Source organism: Macaca nemestrina, chromosome 2 (genome assembly GCF_043159975.1).
Source record: "Macaca nemestrina isolate mMacNem1 chromosome 2, mMacNem.hap1, whole genome shotgun sequence".
In the NCBI taxonomy this organism is placed as follows: Eukaryota; Metazoa; Chordata; class Mammalia; order Primates; family Cercopithecidae; genus Macaca; species Macaca nemestrina.
Window position 1 is genome coordinate 151668459 of NC_092126.1, and position 19019 is coordinate 151687477.

A 19019-nucleotide genomic window follows, 5' to 3' on the forward strand; every position below is an offset into this window, starting at 1 on the left:
GAATGTATCTTCAGACACCTTGGAATTCTGACTATACCAAGACAGTTTGGATAGAGTTGGCCTACGGTCAGCCTCTCCTAACTCCTGGCTCTCTCACTGCAAGCGGCCTTGCAGGCACACATGGGGACAATCCCAGCTGACATGGCCACACCCTGTCCCATTTCTCCCAAACAGCAGCCAGCCCTCAGCCATCCTTGGTTGCATGGACCCGGGAAAGAGGCCTGTGCAGGCTCGGACAAGGGGTCAGGATCCGTTGGGCGGGAAACTCTGGGGTCCTCAGATACCCAGACAGAATGGAGTCTAGGAGTGCTGGGGGGTCTCTAGGTCAGCATGTCTCTTCTTGTACTGTGAGGAAGGATGTGGCTGGAGAAGGGCATGAGTGGGATGCTCTAAAGCCTAGAGACCAGGCAGGAACCCCTCTTGCCTGGTCTATTAGGGCAGTACCTGCCTCCCGTTTCTCCTATCCAGGGACTTACAACCTAGTGAAGGAAATTAGGCCAGGACATGAGTAATGGTTTTGATAACAGAAGCTACTTATCGAGTGCCTGCTTGTGCAGAACCTGGACTAAACTTATTTATTTATTTTTTTGAGAGAGCGTCTCACTCTGTTGCCCAGGCTGGAGTGCAGTGGTGCAATCTCGGCTCACCGCAACCTCCGCCTCCCAGATTCAAGCGATTCTCCTGTCTCAGCCTCCGGAGTAGCTAGGACTACAGGCGCACGCTACGATACCTGGCTAGTTTTTGTATTTTTAGTAGAGACAGGGTTTCACTATGTTGGTTGGCCAGGTTGGTCTTGAACTCCTGACCTCATGATCCCGTGATCTGCCCGCCTCGACCTCTCAAAGTGCTAGGATTACAGGGGTGAGCCACTGCGCCCAGCCTTGGACTAAGCTTTTCTTAACTTTTTTTTTTTTTTTCAGACTGAGTCTCATGTCTCGCTCTGTTGCCCAGGCTGGAGTGCCGTGGCACAATCTCTGCTCACTGTAACCTCCACCTCCCAGGTTCAAGCGATTCTCCTGCCTCAGTCTCCCAAGTAGCTGGGATTATAGGGGCGCACTGCCACACGCAGCTAATTTTTGAATTTTTAGTAGAGATGGAGTTTCACCATGTTGGCCAAGCTGGTCTCGAACTCCTGACCTCAGATGATCCATCTGCCTCGGCCTCCCAAAGTGCTGGGGTTACAGGTGTGAGCCACGCGCCCAGCGTAAGCTATTTATCTTTTTTTTTTTTTTTTTTTTTTTTTTTTCTTGAGGTAGAGTCTCGCTGTGTCCCCCAGGCTGGAGTACAATGACGCTATCTTGTCTCACTGCAACCTCCACCTCCCAGGTTCAAGCAATCCTCCTGCCTCAGCCTCCTGAGTAGCTGGGACTACAGGTGTGTGCCACCACACCCAGCTAATTTTTTGTATTTTTAGTAGAGACAGGGTTTCACCGTGTTAGCCAGGATGGTCTAGATCTCCTGACCTTGTAATCCACCTGCCTTGGACTCCCAAAATGCTGGGATTACAGGCATGAGCCACCGCGCCTGGCCTAAGCTATTTATCTTTTTTTTTTTTTTTTTTTTTGAGACTGAGTCTCGCTCTGTCGCCCAGGCTGGAGTGCAGTGGTGCAATCTTGGCTCACTGCAAGCTCTGCCTCCCGGGTTCACGCCATTCTCCTGCCTCAGCCTCCTGAGTAGCTGGGACTACAGGCACCCGCCACCGCGCCTGGCTAATTTTTTGTATTTTTAGTAGAGACGGGGTTTCACCGTGGTCTCAGTCTCCAGACCTTGTGATCCGACCGCCCTGGCCTCCCAAAGTGCTGGGATTACAGGCGTGACTCACGGCGCCCAGCCAGCTATTTATCTTTATATAATTTATCTTCACAAAATCTCTGCCCGGGAGACATTGTTATCCTTGTTGTGAAAATCAGCTAAGGTCAAAGAAATGTTGTGACCTGCCCAAAGTCCCATAGCAGTTGGGTGGCAGAGTCAGGGCTAGAACCCACATCTGCTTGACTATGAAACCTCTGAGTTGAATCTGCAGTGGTCAGCGCTGTAGGTGCGGGGACAGGCTGAGTGCTGCGGGCTGGGGGAACTCCATGAGAGTGTCTGGCTTGGGTTCAGTGACCCACCCGGCCCTGCAGGGGCTCACCTGGACCGCCTGGTGCCCCTGGTGGAGGATTTCTGCAACCTGGATGATGATGAGCTCCGGGAGTCCTGCCTCCAGGCTTTTGAGGCCTTCTTGAGGAAGTATGTATGGTGGGATTGCCTGGGGACTCCTTTGGGAAGTTAGTGGGGATGCTGGCCTCAAAGCAGTAAAATTTCAGGACTCCCGTTGGGCCCTACCCCCTACTCCCATCCTGACTGGATTCAGCAAAGCATTCCTCATCCTACCCCACAGGTGCCCCAAGGAAATGGGCCCTCACATGCCCAACGTGACCAGCCTCTGCCTCCAGTACATAAAACATGACCCCAACTACAACTACGACAGTGATGAGGATGAGGAGCAGATGGAGACAGAGGATAGTGAATTCAGTGAGCAAGGTTGGTGGACAGCCCGTCATTGGGGTTGGAGGGTGGAGGTGAGCACAGCCTTCTTGGGATCCCCCAGCCAAAGACAGTGGTCACATTTGGTGCCCCTGTCCTGATGCCAGCTCTTCCTCAAGCTCCAGTCCCACCTGCTGTGACTGCATAGAGCACAGTAATGATAGTAGTCATTGCTGTCATTTATTGAGCATTTGCTGGTTGTGTTCCTCACAAAAACCCCAGAAAAACAGATATTATTACCCCGTGTTGCAGACAAGGACACATACTGAGAAGAGAGTGGCCTGAGATAACACAACTAGGAGTTGGCATAGCTGGGCCTTGGAGCCAGGTTTGTCAGACTCCCCCACCTCTGCACTGCCACTGTGTACCCTTTTATGAATGGCTTTCGGGAGATAATGTCTTTAACCCAGCAGAGGAAAGCCCTGATGGTGGAATGGCAGGCACTGGCAGGGGAGTGAGGTGTCTCAATGGGGGTGGACTTGATAGCTTCTTCCCTCCTATGCCTGTGGTCCTGTCTGTCATTCAGACAGATTTCCAGGGCAGAGATGCTGCTAGGCCTGAAGGCAGGGCATAGATGGAGACGATGGATTTAGAGCCTGATGGGGTACTTGGAACAAGATGGGATGGTAAATGAGATTGGACAGGCATGTGGGGGCCTTGAATGCCAAGCCAGGGAGGTGGGACACTTGTCAGTAATAGGGAGCTAAAGATGTGTGTTCATGGGTGGCCGGCTGTGGGGGTGACAGTGGTCCATCAGAGGGGATGGCTGCTGAGCTACCCGGTGGCCATGGCCCACCGTGGCTGCCCAGACACCACCCTGTGGGTCCAAGTGGTCCACAGAGTGGTATGAGCAAGGCCATGCTGACTCCGAGCCTTTGCCTCGGGGCACTCCCAGGCAAGACTGTCCTCCTCTGAGCCTCCTGAGTGCCTCCGCAGGTGATAGGGCTGGGCCTCGTGGGCCTGAATCTCAGCTCTGCTGTTCCTCGCTTTGTGCCCTGAGAGTCTCACCCCCTCTGAGCCTTAGTCTTGTCATCTGTAAAATGGGGCTCGGCAGTACCTTCACTTCTGAGGTGATGGTAAAGACTGCATGCGCCCTTGACTTTCAGGGAGATTGTGGGGTAGAAAGCCACACAAACCCAGCATTTCCTCTTTATTAGTCCTGCCTGAAAGCCTTTGGAATCGGGACCCTTGAGAGGCAGAGATCAGGCAAGAGAAGAGGCCAAAGGGAGGCTTTGTCCCTTCTCCCTTCTGGAGTCCCAGTAAACAAAACATCACATAGCGAAACCTGATGCCAAAAGATGAGTTTTGTGCCCCAAATTGATTCTCCAAGTCTACATGACGACTTGGAAGTCTGTTTTTTCCCTGGTACAGTCCAGACAATTAAGGGTCTGCAGGCAGGGAGGACTCTAGTTTAACTCCAAGTGTTTCCTTAACTTGGAGCAATCCACTTCCTCTCTCTAAACCCCAATTTGCTCACCTCTATACTGGGGAAATAATCCCTGTCTCAAAAGGTCATCATGAAGCTAAAATAAGATTATGGGTTTGACACGCTTAGCCCTATCTGTAGCACACGGTAGATACCCGTTAAAAGGTAGGGAACGTTCCCCATAGGGTATCTATAAAAGCTGATCAGCAAAAGGTGAAGCACAGTGCCCGGCTCCCTCTCCTCCCCATCCCTTCTCCCCCGAGCCGCAGACCTGTCCTGGGAGACGAGGGTTCCCCGTGTGTCTTGTTCCTGCCCCAGAGAGTGAGGATGAGTACAGCGATGATGATGACATGAGCTGGAAGGTGCGCCGGGCAGCTGCCAAGTGCATCGCAGCCTTGATCAGCTCGCGGCCTGACCTGCTGCCTGATTTCCACCGCACCCTGGCACCTGTGCTCATCCGCCGCTTCAAAGAACGCGAGGAGAATGTCAAGGCTGATGTCTTCACCGCTTACATCGTGCTGCTGCGGCAAACGCGGCCCCCAAAGGGATGGCTGGAGGCCATGGAGGAACCCACCCAGACCGGCAGCAACCTCCACATGCTACGTGGACAGGTGGGCGTGCCTTCACCTCCACCCCTTACCCCCAATTTGCCCACCCAGCCACTCACTGTTAGTGTCCCTGGACTTGGAAACTCACCTGGGGAGAACATCCAGCTGTGGAAGGGAAGGGGTCCCTGGGGTGGGGGGCGGGAGCCAGCCAGGCTTCTGGAGTGTGGTAGTGACAGCCAACCTGCCTGGGTGACCTTGAGCAAGTTGCTTGGTCTCTCTGTACCTGTAAAATGGATGCGGGAAATTTGCCTACCCTCCAAGGGTCTGTGTGCAGTCACCAAAAGCCTGGCACAGAGTGAGGGATGAGCGCTTGGGAGATACCTTGATGCCGACATCCTCCCTGGGGATGTGTCTGGCAAAGCCTCCTGGTAGTGGGCAGCCTGGGAGGTTTCTTTGGTGGTCCCTGACCTTGACTTCCCCCTCCTGTCCACAGGTGCCCCTTGTGGTCAAGGCCCTGCAGCGGCAGCTTAAAGATCGGAGCATCAGAGCACGCCAGGGATGCTTCAGCCTCCTCACCGAGCTGGCAGGCGTCCTCCCCGGCAGCCTGGCTGAGCACATGCCTGTGCTGGTATCAGGTAGGCTGGAGTGCAACCAGGTATCTGCTGTTCTGGGCCACTTCCAGAACCCAGACCCCACCTCCAATTTCTGAGAGAGTCTGGGACCCAATCCCAGGCTCAGTCCCTGGTCAAGAGTCTCCAGTGGCCTCCCACTACCAGCAGTGAGAATAAGGCTGGTTCCAATGAGTTCCCTGGACGTGTTTCCCTCAACCCTGGCCACTGGTCAGCGCTGACTTCTTGGAAACTTCTGCAGAAGAGTTTAGGTGCTTCAGTCCAGCTCAGGCACCTGTAGGTATCCCCGCCTTGCTTCCAGGGAGGGCCGCGTTGCATCAGAGGCGGTGGCCTCATAACCCTTGCACTCACCCTACAGGCATCATCTTCTCGCTGGCCGACCGCTCCAGCTCCTCCACCATCCGGATGGATGCCCTGGCCTTTCTGCAGGGGCTGCTGGGCACTGAACCAGCTGAGGCCTTTCACCCACACTTGCCCACCCTCCTGCCACCTGTGATGGCCTGTGTGGCTGACCCTTTCTATAAGATTGCAGCCGAGGCCCTGGTGGTGTTACAGGAGCTGGTGCAGGCCCTGTGGCCGCTGGACAGGCCTCGGATACTGGATCCTGAGCCGTATGTTGGAGAGATGTCTGTGGTTACCCTGGCGCGACTCCGTGCCACTGACCTGGACCAGGAGGTGAAGGAGCGGGCCATTTCCTGCATGGGCCACCTTGTAGGCCACCTGGGTGACCGGCTTGGGGATGACCTGGAGCCCATATTACTGCTCCTCCTGGACCGCCTGCGGAATGAGATCACCCGGCTGCCTGCCGTCAAGGCGCTTACGCTGGTGGCTGTGTCCCCGCTGCAGCTTGATCTACAGCCCATCCTGGCCGAGGCACTGCCCATTCTGGCCTCATTCCTGCGGAAGAATCAGCGGGCTTTGCGACTGGCCACACTGGCAGCCCTGGATGCCCTGGCCCAGAGCCAGGGCCTCAGCCTCCCACCGTCTGCCGTGCAGGCTGTGCTGGCTGAGCTGCCTGCCCTGGTCAACGAGAGTGACATGCACGTGGCCCAGCTGGCTGTGGACTTCCTTGCCACAGTGACCCAGGCCCAGCCAGCCTCTTTGGTAGAGGTCAGTGGCCCTGTGCTCTCAGAGCTGCTGCGGCTGCTGCGTTCGCCCCTGTTGCCAGCCGGGGTTCTGGCAGCCGCTGAAGGCTTCCTGCAGGCCCTGGTGGGGACCCGTCCCCCGTGTGTGGACTATGCTAAACTCATCAGCCTGCTCACTGCTCCTGTTTATGAGCAGGCTGTGGATGGTGGGCCTGGCCTGCACAAGCAGGTGTTCCACTCATTGGCCCGGTGTGTGGCAGCCCTCTCAGCTGCCTGTCCCCAAGAGGCGGCAAGCACAGCCAACCGTCTGGTCTGCGATGCCAGGTCGCCCCACTCCAGCATGGGGGTCAAAGTCCTGGCATTCCTGTCGCTGGCTGAGGTGGGTCAGGTGGCTGGGCCAGGCCCCCAGCGGGAGCTGAAGGCAGTGCTCCTGGAAGCCTTGGGGTCACCCAGTGAGGATGTGAGGGCTGCGGCCTCGTATGCACTGGGCCGTGTGGGTGCTGGCAGCCTGCCCGACTTCCTGCCCTTCCTGCTGGAGCAGATCGAGGCTGAGCCCCGACGACAGTACCTGCTGCTGCACTCACTTAGGGAGGCTCTGGGGGCCGCCCAGCCTGACAGCCTGAAGCCCTACGCTGAGGACGTCTGGGCCCTGCTGTTCCGGCGCTGCGAGGGCGCTGAGGAGGGCACCCGGGGGGTGGTGGCTGAGTGCATTGGGAAGCTGGTCCTTGTGAACCCTTCGTTCCTTCTGCCCCGCTTCCGGAAGCAGCTTGCTGCAGGTAGGCACACAGGTGTGGGCAAGGCAACCCAGCGCGGAGGTGGGCAGTTTGTCACTGAGCATCCAAGCAGCTGGGGCAGAGTGAGCTATTTCAAGTCATTGGGTACAAGAATCATGGTATCTATGCGACAGAGGCAAGGAAGCTACAGAGGAACACACAGTGATACCTGAGACTTAAAGGCTCCCTTCTATGGGACTGTGGGATAGAAGGGACAGAGTCCTTGATAGGTCCCTACAACAAATACACTTAAAAATCTCATGATGTAGGCTAGGCATGGTGGCACATGTCTGTAATCCCAGCACTTTGGGAGGCTAAGGTGGGTGGATCACTTGAGCCTAGGAGTTTGAGACCAGCCTGGGTAACATGATGAGACCCCGCCTCTACAAAAAAAAAAAAAAAACTCATGATGCCAACTTCATAATCCTCGATGTGGACAGTAGCTTAGTGCTCCACACAGAGGTCAACAAAAACAGTTTTCTGAGTAGCCATAGACTGCAACCTGCAGAGGGTCAGCTCTTTTCAGCTAGCCTGAGCCATGAGCAGATGTCAGTATGGACTGGGACAGGCTGACATGCCCCTGAGGCTTGGGGAGGGCTGGGCAAGAACCAGGAGGGGCAGGCGTTTTGGTTTGTCATGTTTTGGCACACCAGGTATCTTAGCTTCAGGAGGTGGAAGGCAGGCAGGTGGGGTCGTGGGGCTCCTAGGAGAGGGAGAGTCCCCAGAATGAAAGGCCAGTGGGCTTCAAGCTGGCCAGCTGGCCCCTTATGGAACCAGTGGGTGCTCTGGTTGACAGAACGTAGGTACAGTGTTTGGTACACTGTGTGGTACCTACAGTAATTAATACTGAGTAAGTTGAGAGCTGCTGCTGTTACTAGGTATGTTAGTGATTTCAGTTAAGGCCTTCTTGGGTTGCTGGGTTCATAAGAAGCAGTTGTCTGGCCTCATGACTAGATGGAAGAACATTGTCGAGGACACTGTCTGTTACATCACACAAAGAACCTTGACAGACCAGAGTCTTAAGATGCAGAGGAGCCCTGCTTTGCCTAAACACCTATTTGTTTCTGTCCCACGTATTCTGTTGAACCAGCCACCTGGTCACATTTCCTTTTTACCACCAACTGCTGGGAAGCTTAGAGCCAGATGAGTGGCCTGCTTCTAGTAGGTTCCTGGAACTTCCTAACTGATGTTCTCTGTACGTCTTCCTTCTAGTCTCCTTCTCACCTCCCTGCCTTCAGTCGTCCTTGGCCTTGTTCTTGTTTTCAGTTCACTTAATCTTACTCTCTTGTGTCTGTCTTCATCAGCCACCCTAAATCTTCCTGGGAGCCAGTCAGGCTGGCAAGAGAAAGAGGTAAAAGCTAAAAGTCTGAGTTCAGTAACTCTTCCATTCATTCATGCTTTAGCACCAATTGGTAAACTTTTCCTCGAGGCTGAACGTAAAGCCTGTGTGGTGGAAGCACCTTAGCCCACTCGCTGCAGTGTGTTGGGGGTTGGGCGGGGGGCAAGCGGGGCAAGCCACTGAGGAGAGATTCAGGCAGGTGGAGCATCCACCCATTTGTTTCTTTCATTAAGGGAATGCCCTCCCCCTCTTTATTCGGCTTCTCGACTCAGAAAGCAAGCAGCAGAGCACAAGTAAGCGAGCTCTCCGCGACCGAGCCTGGAGATGATCCAAGTTCTGTTAGGCCCCCCTGACCACCAGCCAGAATGCAGGCCCAGGAGGAAGGGCCCAGCCAGGAATTCTGGATCTGCTGTGTGGCCTTAGACACGAACTTATCCTCTCTGAGTCTCTTTTCTCATGTGTCAAAGAGATGATTTTTATTGGTGATTTTAATACTATTTTATCATTATTAATTAATAGGATCATTGTTAGGACTAATTAAGATAACATGTCTGAAAAATCCCAAGGCCTGAGGGAAGGTCTTTGTCAGAGCAGTTCCTGTCTTGGTTATCGGTTCCCTGTTTGCAACCTGTGGTGTGGTTACCTAAGCACTGGCAGTCCTACTGTTTCAGCTACAGCATGAAGGATTGAGGGGAGAGTCAAGGCTGCCAAGGGAAATGGTAGAATCCACTTTCCCAGAGATGGGGAGGGGGTACAGTTCTGTCTTCCAGGGAAGCAAGGGGAGGAGCCTCTGCACCTTCTAACCTGTAAGCATCCAGGTTTGGCCCCTGCCCCTTACTAACTCACCTCCACCTCCTCTTGTTCTGCAGGTCGGCCACACACCCGGAGCACCGTCATCACAGCGGTCAAGTTCCTCATCTCGGACCAGCCCCATCCCATTGACCCCCTCCTGAAGAGCTTCATCGGTGAGCACCTCCCTCCTGCCTCCCCTACCTTGTTCAGTGCCCCCACCCAGTCCTTAAGCTTGGGCTGATATTTCCTACCTGATAGCCAAGGGCAGTGGGAGACCTGGGAGGCATGCCCATGATGGGCAGCAGGGCCTGGCCCTCCAGTTAAAAGGCCTGGGTTCACATCCCTGCCTCCCTACTGCCACTAAATCATGGGTGGGCCTGGCATGTCCATCACACCTCAAAGCCTTGCTTTCCTCATCTGTCAAATGAACGTGAGAAACTCTTATTATCTGCATCTTCTAGAGTTGTCCTGGAGGCCCATGGGCAACTGAGGGAGAAGATGCTTCATAAACATATAGACTCTTGGGAATGGAAAACCACCAGCCTCTCACATACCTTAGCTTTTATGGGCCCTAAAGTGGGGCAGGGAAGAGTGCTCCCCCCGCCACCCTGCCCACTAGATCGCCCTCTGTCTGAGGGGTCTTCTGGCCTGAGGATCCCAAGCAGCCTTCACTGTGAGGAGAGGAACTGAGACCTCCCAACACTTTGGGAGGCCAAGGCAGGTGGATCACCTGAGATCAGGAGTTCAAGACCAGCCTGGCCAACATGGTGAAACCCCGTCTCTACTAAAAATACAAAAATGAGCCAGGCATAATGGCGGGCACCTATAATCCCCGCTACTCTGGAGGCTGAGGCAGGAGAATCACTTGAACCCAGGAGGCAAAGGTTGCAGTGAGCGGAGATTGTACCACTGCACTCCAGCCTGGGTGACAGAGCAAGACTCTGTCTCAAAAAAAAAAAGAAAAAAAAAAAATTAGGCATGGTGGCAGTGGGAGACTGCCACCCACTAAAGAAAAAAAAAAAGTGTTGATCCTCATCTGCCAGGGGCCTGTTGTGTGTGACCAAGGGGTCAGCAGATGTGACCACGTTCTGCACTGGAGAACATGTGCAGAAGTTCTAGCAATGTCATCGGCAGCAACTTTGTCCCTTGCCCTAGTGCGGTGGGCACGTGCCCCACCCCCCAGCCTGATTTCCTCCATCGTGACGGAGCTGCCCTTGGTGGGCACCACCAGCGATTTCATCTGGGGTTCCTGTTTGCTTTAGAACATTTGAACTGTTTTTGAGCTCTCACTGTGTGTCAGGCACCACATCAGACCCTTTAATATACCTCATCACAGTGGTGCTCACAGCTCCCTCCGTGGTGTGTAGGACTGGCCCCATTTTACATGTGAGGAAACTAACTCAGAGCGGGGATGTGAACTCGGGTCTTGCCAGTTCCCCACAGCTGTGTTCTCACAGAGAATGGGGAACCTGGGAGCCAATGCGGCACCATTGAAAGGGGCCCAGAAGAGGCTGCTGGCTCTGAGCTTGCATCCTGTTCTGCTGGGAGCCTTCCTGCCCTTCCCAGTGCATCACCTCAGGGGCACGTGGAGGTGGCTTGTCTCCTGACTGGCGATGGTAACTTTGATCACCCAGTTCAGATGGACACCGCCAGGGTTTCTCTCTACTCTAAAGTTTCTCTTTTTTCCTTTGGAATGAATATGAATTCTTGAGTACATAAAATAAGTATTTTATGTAAACATCCTTGTTCTCATCAATCTTTTTGCCCACTAGGTTTAGCATCCACAGTTGTTTCTTGCCTGAGTCAATGATTACTGTGATATTTGCCAAATGGTGACTTTCTAGTTCCATTATTCTTTCCATAGTTATAGGTTTGCATTCTACTGTCTGGAAGAACTTTTTCTTCTCTTGCATTTATTTACTTATTTATTCATCAATTTATTTGTCATTAGAGACTCATGGCTTCTTCCTCCTTCATTCTGTGGGTTATAACCTATTACTGTCTTTAATTTTGATGCTCAAGATTGTCTCAGATTTGGCCATTGGGAGCGCTTCAAGCTGGTTCCTATTTTCTATTGACATGTTTCCTTTTTTTTTTTTTTTTTTTGAGAGACAGAGTCTCAGTCTGTCACCCAGGCTGGAAGGCAATGGCACAGTCATACCTTACTGCAACCCTTGCCTCTCAGGCTCAAGAAATCCTCCCACTTGAGCCTTCCTAGTAACTGCGACTACAGATGTGTGCCAGCCACCACGCCTGTCTACTTAAAAAAATTTTTTTTATAGAAACAGCATTTTGCTATGTTGCCCAGGCTGGTCTTGAACTCCTAGGCTTAAGTGATCCACTCACCTTGGCCTCCCAAAGTGCTGGGATTCCAGACGTGAGCCCCCGTGCCCAGCCTCCATCATTCTTTTAAGTGTATCCTTGCTTTTGGCACGATGAGATGCTCCAGATTCATCACAAACCTTTTCTGCACCAGTCCTGGAATCAGGCATTTCTCCAAGGAGTCCTGATTCCTTTTAGTGGAGAATGGTATTTAGAATCCAAGATCTGGACACTAGATGTGCCTATTGCTATTGGGGCCTCATTGCTTCTAGGCCCTCTCAGCAGACAGAACTAGGAAATGCATGTCTATATGCAGAGACAAACATGCACGTGTATATCTGTGCTTCCAGATGCACATTCATCCACATCTTTCTTTGTCCCTCCTTCTTTCCCTCCCTGCCTCTCTTTCTGTCCCTCTTTCTCCTCCCTCTCTTCTACCTATCTACCCACCTATCTTGAAAATCTTGAGTTCATAGCTGCTTCCTATTGTAGTCAAGCCCCCTTTCCATATCTGTAACTCCTTTCTCTTACAGTAAGAAACCCAGCTCCCATTATCTACAAGATATTTATTTTCTTAATCCTGAAATACACAGAAAGTAGTCTGAGAATTGCTGACTCTTATCTCTGTGAAAATTAATATTCATGGGTAGTTTTTTTGTCTTCCACTAGAGGGCAGCTAGTCAAAATACTCAAAGTAGCTTGGTTTGTTTTCTCCTTCATAACCTGGGTGGTTACTTGGATCATTTTAAATACAGTTTTGTTTGTTTGTTTGTTTTTGAGGACGGGTACGATGGTTCACTCCTGTAATCCCAGCACTTTGGGAGGCTGAGGCGGGAGGATCACCTGAGGTCAGGAGTTAGAGACCAGCCTGGCAAAACCCCATCTCTACCAAAAAATATAAAAATTAGCTGGGTATAGGCCAGGCATGGTGGCTCATGCCTGTAATCCCAGCACTTTGGGAGGCCAAGGCGGGTGGATCACGAGGTCAGGAGATTGAGACCATCCTGGCTAACATGGTGAAACCCTGTCTCTACTAAAAATACAAAAAATTAGCTGGGTGTGGTGGCGGGCACCTGTAGTCCCTCCCAGCTACTCGGGAGGCTGAGGCAGGAGAATGGCGTGAACCTGGGAGGCGGAGCTTACCTGGGAGGCGAAGCTTACAGTGAGCTGAGATCGCGCCACTGCACTCTAGCCTGGGTGACAGAGCGAGACTGTGTCTCAACAACAACAACAACAACAGAAAACCGGGTGTGGTGACACACGCCTGTAATCCCAGGTACCTGGGAGGTTGAGGCATGAGAATTGCTTGAACCTGGGAGATGGAGGTTGCAGTGAGCCTAGATCGTGCCACTGTACTCCCTCCTGGGCAACAGAACGAGACTGTCTTTTTGACTCAAACAAATAAATAAATAAATAAATAGTTTTTTGCGTTTTGGTTTTATATTTAGGGATTCCCCCATCCTTGATTTTCTTTATTAAATATATAAAACATTAACAATTCTAAAATGTTTCAACTATAATGGCTGGGCATAGTGGCTCATGCCTGTAATCCTAGCACTTTGGGAGGCTGAGGCAGGAGGATCACTTGAGTCCAGGAGTTTGAGACCAGCCTGGGCAACATAGTGAGACCCCCCTATCTCTAAAAAAATTTTTTTTTTCCAAACCAACATGGCACATGTATACCTATGTAACAAACCTGCATGTTGTGCACATGTACCCTAGAACTTAAAGTATAATAATAATAAAATTTTTTTAAAGTTTAAACTCTATATCATAGTCCCTTTTCTGCTACTATAGCAGAATACTACAGATTGGGTAATTTATAAAGAAGAGAAATTTATTCCTCACAGTTGTGGAGACTGAGAGGTCCAAGAACATGGCGCCAGCATCTGGTGAGGGCCATCCCATGGTGGAAGGGAGGGCAGAAGTGAGTATGGGAGACAGAGATGAGATGGGGGCTGAGCTTTTCCTTTAACAGGAGCTCCCTCCCATGAAAACTGACCCACTCCTCTAGTGATGGCATTAATCCATGCCTCAGGGCTTCACCCTCACGACCTAATCACCTCTCAATACTATTACCATGGCAATTAAGTTTCAACATGAGTTTTGGTGGGGACATTCAAATCATAGCACTGTACAAGTCTGGGCGCAGCAGCTCGTGCCTGTAATCTCAGCAATTTGGGTGGCCAAGGTGGGCGGATCACTTGAGGTAAGGAGTTCGAGACCAGCCTGGCCAACATGGTGAAACCCCGTCTCTACTAAAAATACAAAAATTAGCCAGGCATGGTGGTGTGTGCCTGTAATCCCAGGTACTTGGCAGGCTGAGGCGGGAGAATCACATGAACCTGAGAGGTGGAGGTTGCGGTGAACCAAGATCACACCACTGCACTCCAGCCTGGGCAACAGAGTGAGACTCTGTTTCAACAACAAAACAAAAAGATAGCACTGTGCAAAAAGAAGTATCCTGAGAAGTGCTGGTGACTTGACCGCTCTGATCTTTAAGAACCTCGCCTGTGATACCAAGTTAACATTCACAGAGTTCATGCTCTGTGCCAGGCACTCTGCTATGTGCCTTCCATGCATTACCACATTAAAAAATTTTTCTCTTTTTTTTTTTTCAAGATAATGCTGAGGCACCACATTTTAAATTGTAAACACAGTCCTATAGCATAGGTTCTCTTATGACTCCCATTTTACAGATGAGGACATTGAGGCTCTCCAAGGCCCCACAGTTAATTAGTAGAGCTGGAATGGAAGCCAGGTCAGCCTCGAGCCCACATTCTTATCTGATCTTTGAAGGGTTGTTTGTGCCTGGCACAAAGTACATGTTCACCACTCCCAGCTTACCCCCATTCAGCCAGTTCTGCACATGCACAGTAACCAGATGGCCAGGGCGGTGAGGGGGGTGACTGTGCTGTGGCTATGCATCCCCCGCACCCCTCATGTTCTTCTGCCAGGAGAGTTCATGGAGAGCCTGCAGGACCCAGATCTGAACGTGCGCCGTGCGACTCTGGCTTTCTTCAACTCAGCTGTGCACAACAAGCCCTCGCTAGTCCGGGACCTGCTGGATGACATCCTGCCCCTCCTCTACCAGGAGACAAAGATCCGCCGGGACCTCATCCGAGAGGTGTGGAGCAGAGCTGGGGACCCTGGGGAAGCTGGGGATGATGCCACTTCTCATGCCTCATTGGTAGGGCATTATTATCTCATCAGAGTAGGTGCTGGGGTCACATGCCTTGGGTCAAGTCCTGCCCTGACTCCCAGCTATGTGACCCCAGCCAGGGCAACCTGATCCTCTCTGAGCCTCAGTTTCTCTTCATGAGCACATGAGGGTGCTGTGTCTGTGTCGTAGGGTTGCTGCAACAATTCGGTGAGCGAGGTCCTGTAAGTGTTTAGAACCACCGCAGGCACACAACCAGCGCCCAGTAAACGTTGACGTTTGGCAGGTGTTCACTGAGCATCTGCGCTGAGCCCAAGTGCCAGGACTCAGGGTTGAACCTGATTTGGTTTCTGCCACCAAGGAGCTCATCAAGGCCCCCTAAAGGAGAGAGATGCCCACCCTGCTGATTACAGACAGCCCCCTCCTTACAATGGTTCAACTTTACAATGGTGCAAAAGCAGTAGCGTTCAGCAGGCTCCTCACCTTATGATGGGATTGCCTCTGGAAACCAACTTATGATGGACCTATTGTGACATGATCCCATCATACACCAAGAATGCATTTAACTTAGAGCCCACCTGGTAAAGTAAGGATTCAAGGGGCAAAGGTTAAAGGTGATTTAATAAGTTTCAGCTGTGGAATACTAGCAGCATTGAGGCCCTTTAAGCTGGGCTTTGAAGGGTGAAAAGGTGTTTACCATTAAAACAGGGCTTCATGGTTGAAAGCTTCAGAAAGACCTGGGTGTCTTTTTGTTGTTTTTTTGAGGCAGGGTCTTGCTGTGTCACCTAGGCTGGAGTGCAGTGGCACAGTCACAGCTCACTGCAGCCTCAACCTCCTGGGCCCAAGCGATCCTCCCACCTCAGCCTCCTGAGTAGCTGGGACTACAGGCGTGTACCACCACACCTAGCTAATTTTTTGTATTTTTTTTGTAGAGATGGGGTTTCACCATGTTGCCCAGACTGGTCTCAAAATTCCTCCTGCCTCAGCCTCCCAAAGTGCTGGGAGGACAGCCATCATGCCCAGCCTACCTGGGTTTTAAATTCCAGTTCAGCCACTTACAAGCAGTGTATCCTTAACCTGTCCAACCCAGTTAATTAACCTGCCCAATGCAGTTTCCTCGTCTGTTAAATGAGATCAATAATATTTCTTTTTGAGATGGAGTCTCACTCTGTCACCCAGGCTGGAGTGCAGTGGTGCGATCTCAGGTCACTGCAACCTCCGCCTCCCTGGTTCAAGAGATTCTCCTGCCTCAGCCACCTGAGTAGCTGGGACTACAGGCATGTGCCACCACGCCCGGCTAATGTTTTGTATTTTTAGTAGAGATGAGGTTTCACCATGTTAACCAGAATGGCTTCAATCTCTTGACCTCGTGATCCGCCTGCCTTGGCCTCCCAAAATGCTGGGATTACAGGCGTGAGCCACCGTACCCGGCCAGTAACATTTACTTCTGATGGTATTTGTGATGCTTGAATGAAACGTCATCCATCAAGCACTCAGTACAGTGCCTGCCGCTCAGACAGTGCCTGCTCAGTAGATTACAAGAATAATTGTTCTTATTGCCACTATTATCACCTAGGGGAAAGGATGCTGCAGACTGAGCAAAGGCATGGAGACTTGAGAGTATAAGGCATGATTTGGGGCCGGCGTGCAGTGTGGAATAGAGATGTGGGGTTTATAGCAGAAACTACAAGAGGTGTCCTTACACCCTGGGGCCATATCCCCAACCTTCATCCCTCCTGCAGGTGGAAATGGGTCCCTTTAAACATACAGTGGACGATGGGCTGGACGTGCGGAAGGCGGCCTTTGAGTGCATGTATTCACTGCTTGAGAGCTGCCTGGGCCAGCTGGATATCTGTGAGTTCCTGAACCATGTGGAGGACGGGCTGAAGGACCACTACGACATCCGGGTAAGACCAAGCCGCTGCCAGATCTATGTGCCCCTGTACCAAGTGATAGTCAGGCACCACTGGGGCCATGCTTGTTTGTCCTTGCTCGCTACTCCAGGCACCCAGTGAAGATAGCGGCATTGTTGTTTTCTGATAAGAAAAGGAACCTGTGCCCCAGATACCTTTGGTGGGAGTCTACACTGGGCAGGCTCTTTGGAGGATGGTTTGGCAGCAACCAGAAAAAAAAATTGTCCAGGTGTGGTGGCTCATGCCTGTAATCCTAGCACTTTGGGAGGCTGAGGCAGGAGGATGGCTTGAGCCTAGGAGGTTGAGGCTGCAGTGAAATGTGATCGCACCACTACACTCTAACCTGGGCAACAGAGTGAGACCCTGTCTCAAAATAAATAAATAAATAATAAATAAATAAATAAATAAATAAATAAATTCCTGGATGAAACTTTTGACCCAGCAGGGCACTTTGAGCCGTGGAATACTAGCAGCATTGAGGAGCGGGCTGCATCTCTTCCTGTTGTGACCTGAAGGAGCTCCAAGCCCCACTGTTGAGTGGCAAGAGCTTAGGGCCATTTTCTTACCAGAGAGAATGAGGCTGGGGCTGGTGGAACAGTGCGGAGACTTCCGTTTCTTTATTTTATATCTTTCTATATCATTTTTTAAAATTTTAAAGTTTATTCACATATATAATAGAAATCATTTCTAATTGTGGCGAAATATTAATAATACAAGTTACTATCTTCACTTTTTTTTTTTTGAGACAGGGTCTTGCCGTCACCCAGGCTGGAGTGCAGTGGTATGATCTCAGCTCACTGCAGCCTCCGCCTCCCAGGTTCAAGCGATTCTCCTGCCTCAGCCTCCCAAGTGGTGGAGTGCCCACCACCACACCCAGCTAAATTTTTTTTGTATTTTTAGTAGAGACGGGGTTTCACCATGTTGACCAGGCTGGTCTCGAACTCCTGACCTCAAGTAATCTGCCTGCCTTGGCCTCCCAAAGTGATGGGATTACAGGTGTGAGCCACCGTGCCAGGCCCTGTCTTCACTGTTTTTAAGTGCACAGTGCAGTGGCATTAAGCAGATTCACATTGCTTTGCAGCCATCACCACTGTCCATCTCAGAACTCTTTTCTCCTTCCCAAACTGAAATCTGCACCCATTAAACACTATTCTCGATGAATTTGACTACTCTAGGATTCTGCCCTTGTAAGTGGAATCATACAGTATTTGTCCTTTTGTGACCGACTTGTTTCACTTCTTAGTCTGATGTCCTCAAGGTTCATCCATGTTGCAGCACATCAGAATTTCCGTCTGTTGTATGTACAGACCACAGTTTGTTTACCCACTCATCCATTGCTGGACAAATATTTGGGTGTTCCCAGCTTCTGGCTATTATGAGTAATGTGACTGTGAACCTAGGTGTTCCAGTATCCTTTGGAATCCTGCCTTCAGTTCTTTTCACTTTACCCACAAGTGAAATTGCTGGATCATAGGGCAATTCTGTGTTTAATGTCTTAAGGAACTGCCATACTACAACTTTATTTTTAAATTTTTATTTATTTGTTTGAGATGGAGTCTCACTTTATTGCCTAGGCTGGAGTACATTGGTGCCATCTTGGCTTACTGCAACCTCCGCCTCCCGGGTTCAAGTGATTCTCCTGCCTCAGCCTCTTTGAGTAGCTGGGATTACAGATGTGTGCCACCACACCTGGCTAATTTTTGTAATTTTTAGTAGAGACAGGGTTTCACCATGTTGGCTAGGCTGGTCTGGAACTCCTGACTTCAGGTGATCCACCCACCTCGGCCTCCCAAAGTGTTGGGATTACAGGCGTGAGCCACCACGCCCGGTCCCGTATTACAACTTTAAAAAATATGTACTGTAAGTATGAGTCACTTTTTGTAATGAAAAAGTAATACAAAGTAATCAAAAGTAACCCATACTTGTTTTAAAAGATTGATGAAAACAAAGAAGCAAGTAATAATCATCCAAAAGCTTCCCCCCACCCAGCGAGGCCTGCTGTCAGTCTCTGTGTTTCCTGGGATGATGCACATAGACCCTCATTCATTAGTCAATCCATATGAAGTGGGTGCCACCACGCCGAGGTCAGTGTGAGAGGTGGGGTCCCTGCTCTGAAAGCTGTGGAGATGAGTGTATGAGATCTGTTTTCTAGAAATGGGATCATACCACACATGCTGTTTTTTCCCCAGTCTTTTAACTTACATTTACTGTATGTTGTTTGCTTTGCTTTTCAGTATGTATCAGTCCTGTCATATTTCACAGCTGCGGGAGTTCCCATTTCCGTTGCACTCACTGCTACACATGTAGGTTGTTTGCACATTTTCACTATTACAGACAGTGCTGCTGTGAACACCCTGGTGCATTACTGACCCATGGTGTGATCGCTGGGCTTCTGCGGTGGGAGTGCGTGCTCCTACTAGACCAACTGATGCACGTGGTGAGGCTGCACCTCCTGTAGTGGGTGTGCCTCTGACCACTGCAGACTTGGAGCTCCCGGGATGCTCCT

At 51.1% G+C, this 19019-nt stretch overlaps 1 protein-coding gene and 1 long non-coding RNA gene across 3 annotated transcripts in view; one reads left to right on the forward strand and one right to left on the reverse strand.

The window, feature by feature from the left end:
• Window positions 1–19019, forward strand: part of LOC105477733 (cullin associated and neddylation dissociated 2 (putative)) — a 38859-nt gene that overhangs the window by 14888 nt on the left and 4952 nt on the right. The window contains exons 6-13 of one of the 2 annotated variants that reach the window (XM_011734414.2): window positions 2124–2229; window positions 2381–2523; window positions 4271–4563; window positions 4994–5135; window positions 5488–6990; window positions 9196–9291; window positions 14398–14567; window positions 16343–16507. In XM_011734414.2, coding sequence (XP_011732716.2) covers window positions 2124–2229; window positions 2381–2523; window positions 4271–4563; window positions 4994–5135; window positions 5488–6990; window positions 9196–9291; window positions 14398–14567; window positions 16343–16507 — 2618 coding nt within the window. Of the gene's footprint in view, window positions 1–2123; window positions 2230–2380; window positions 2524–4270; window positions 4564–4993; window positions 5136–5487; window positions 6991–9195; window positions 9292–14397; window positions 14568–16342; window positions 16508–19019 lie in introns of those variants that run through there. The other variant, XM_011734415.3, reaches the window with a different exon arrangement.
• Window positions 8201–14424, reverse strand: LOC139362016 (uncharacterized). The gene is made up of 3 exons (XR_011620245.1): window positions 14288–14424; window positions 11465–11631; window positions 8201–8322 (listed from the first exon to the last, which is right to left on the reverse strand). It is a non-coding gene; the product is annotated as an uncharacterized lncRNA (long non-coding RNA).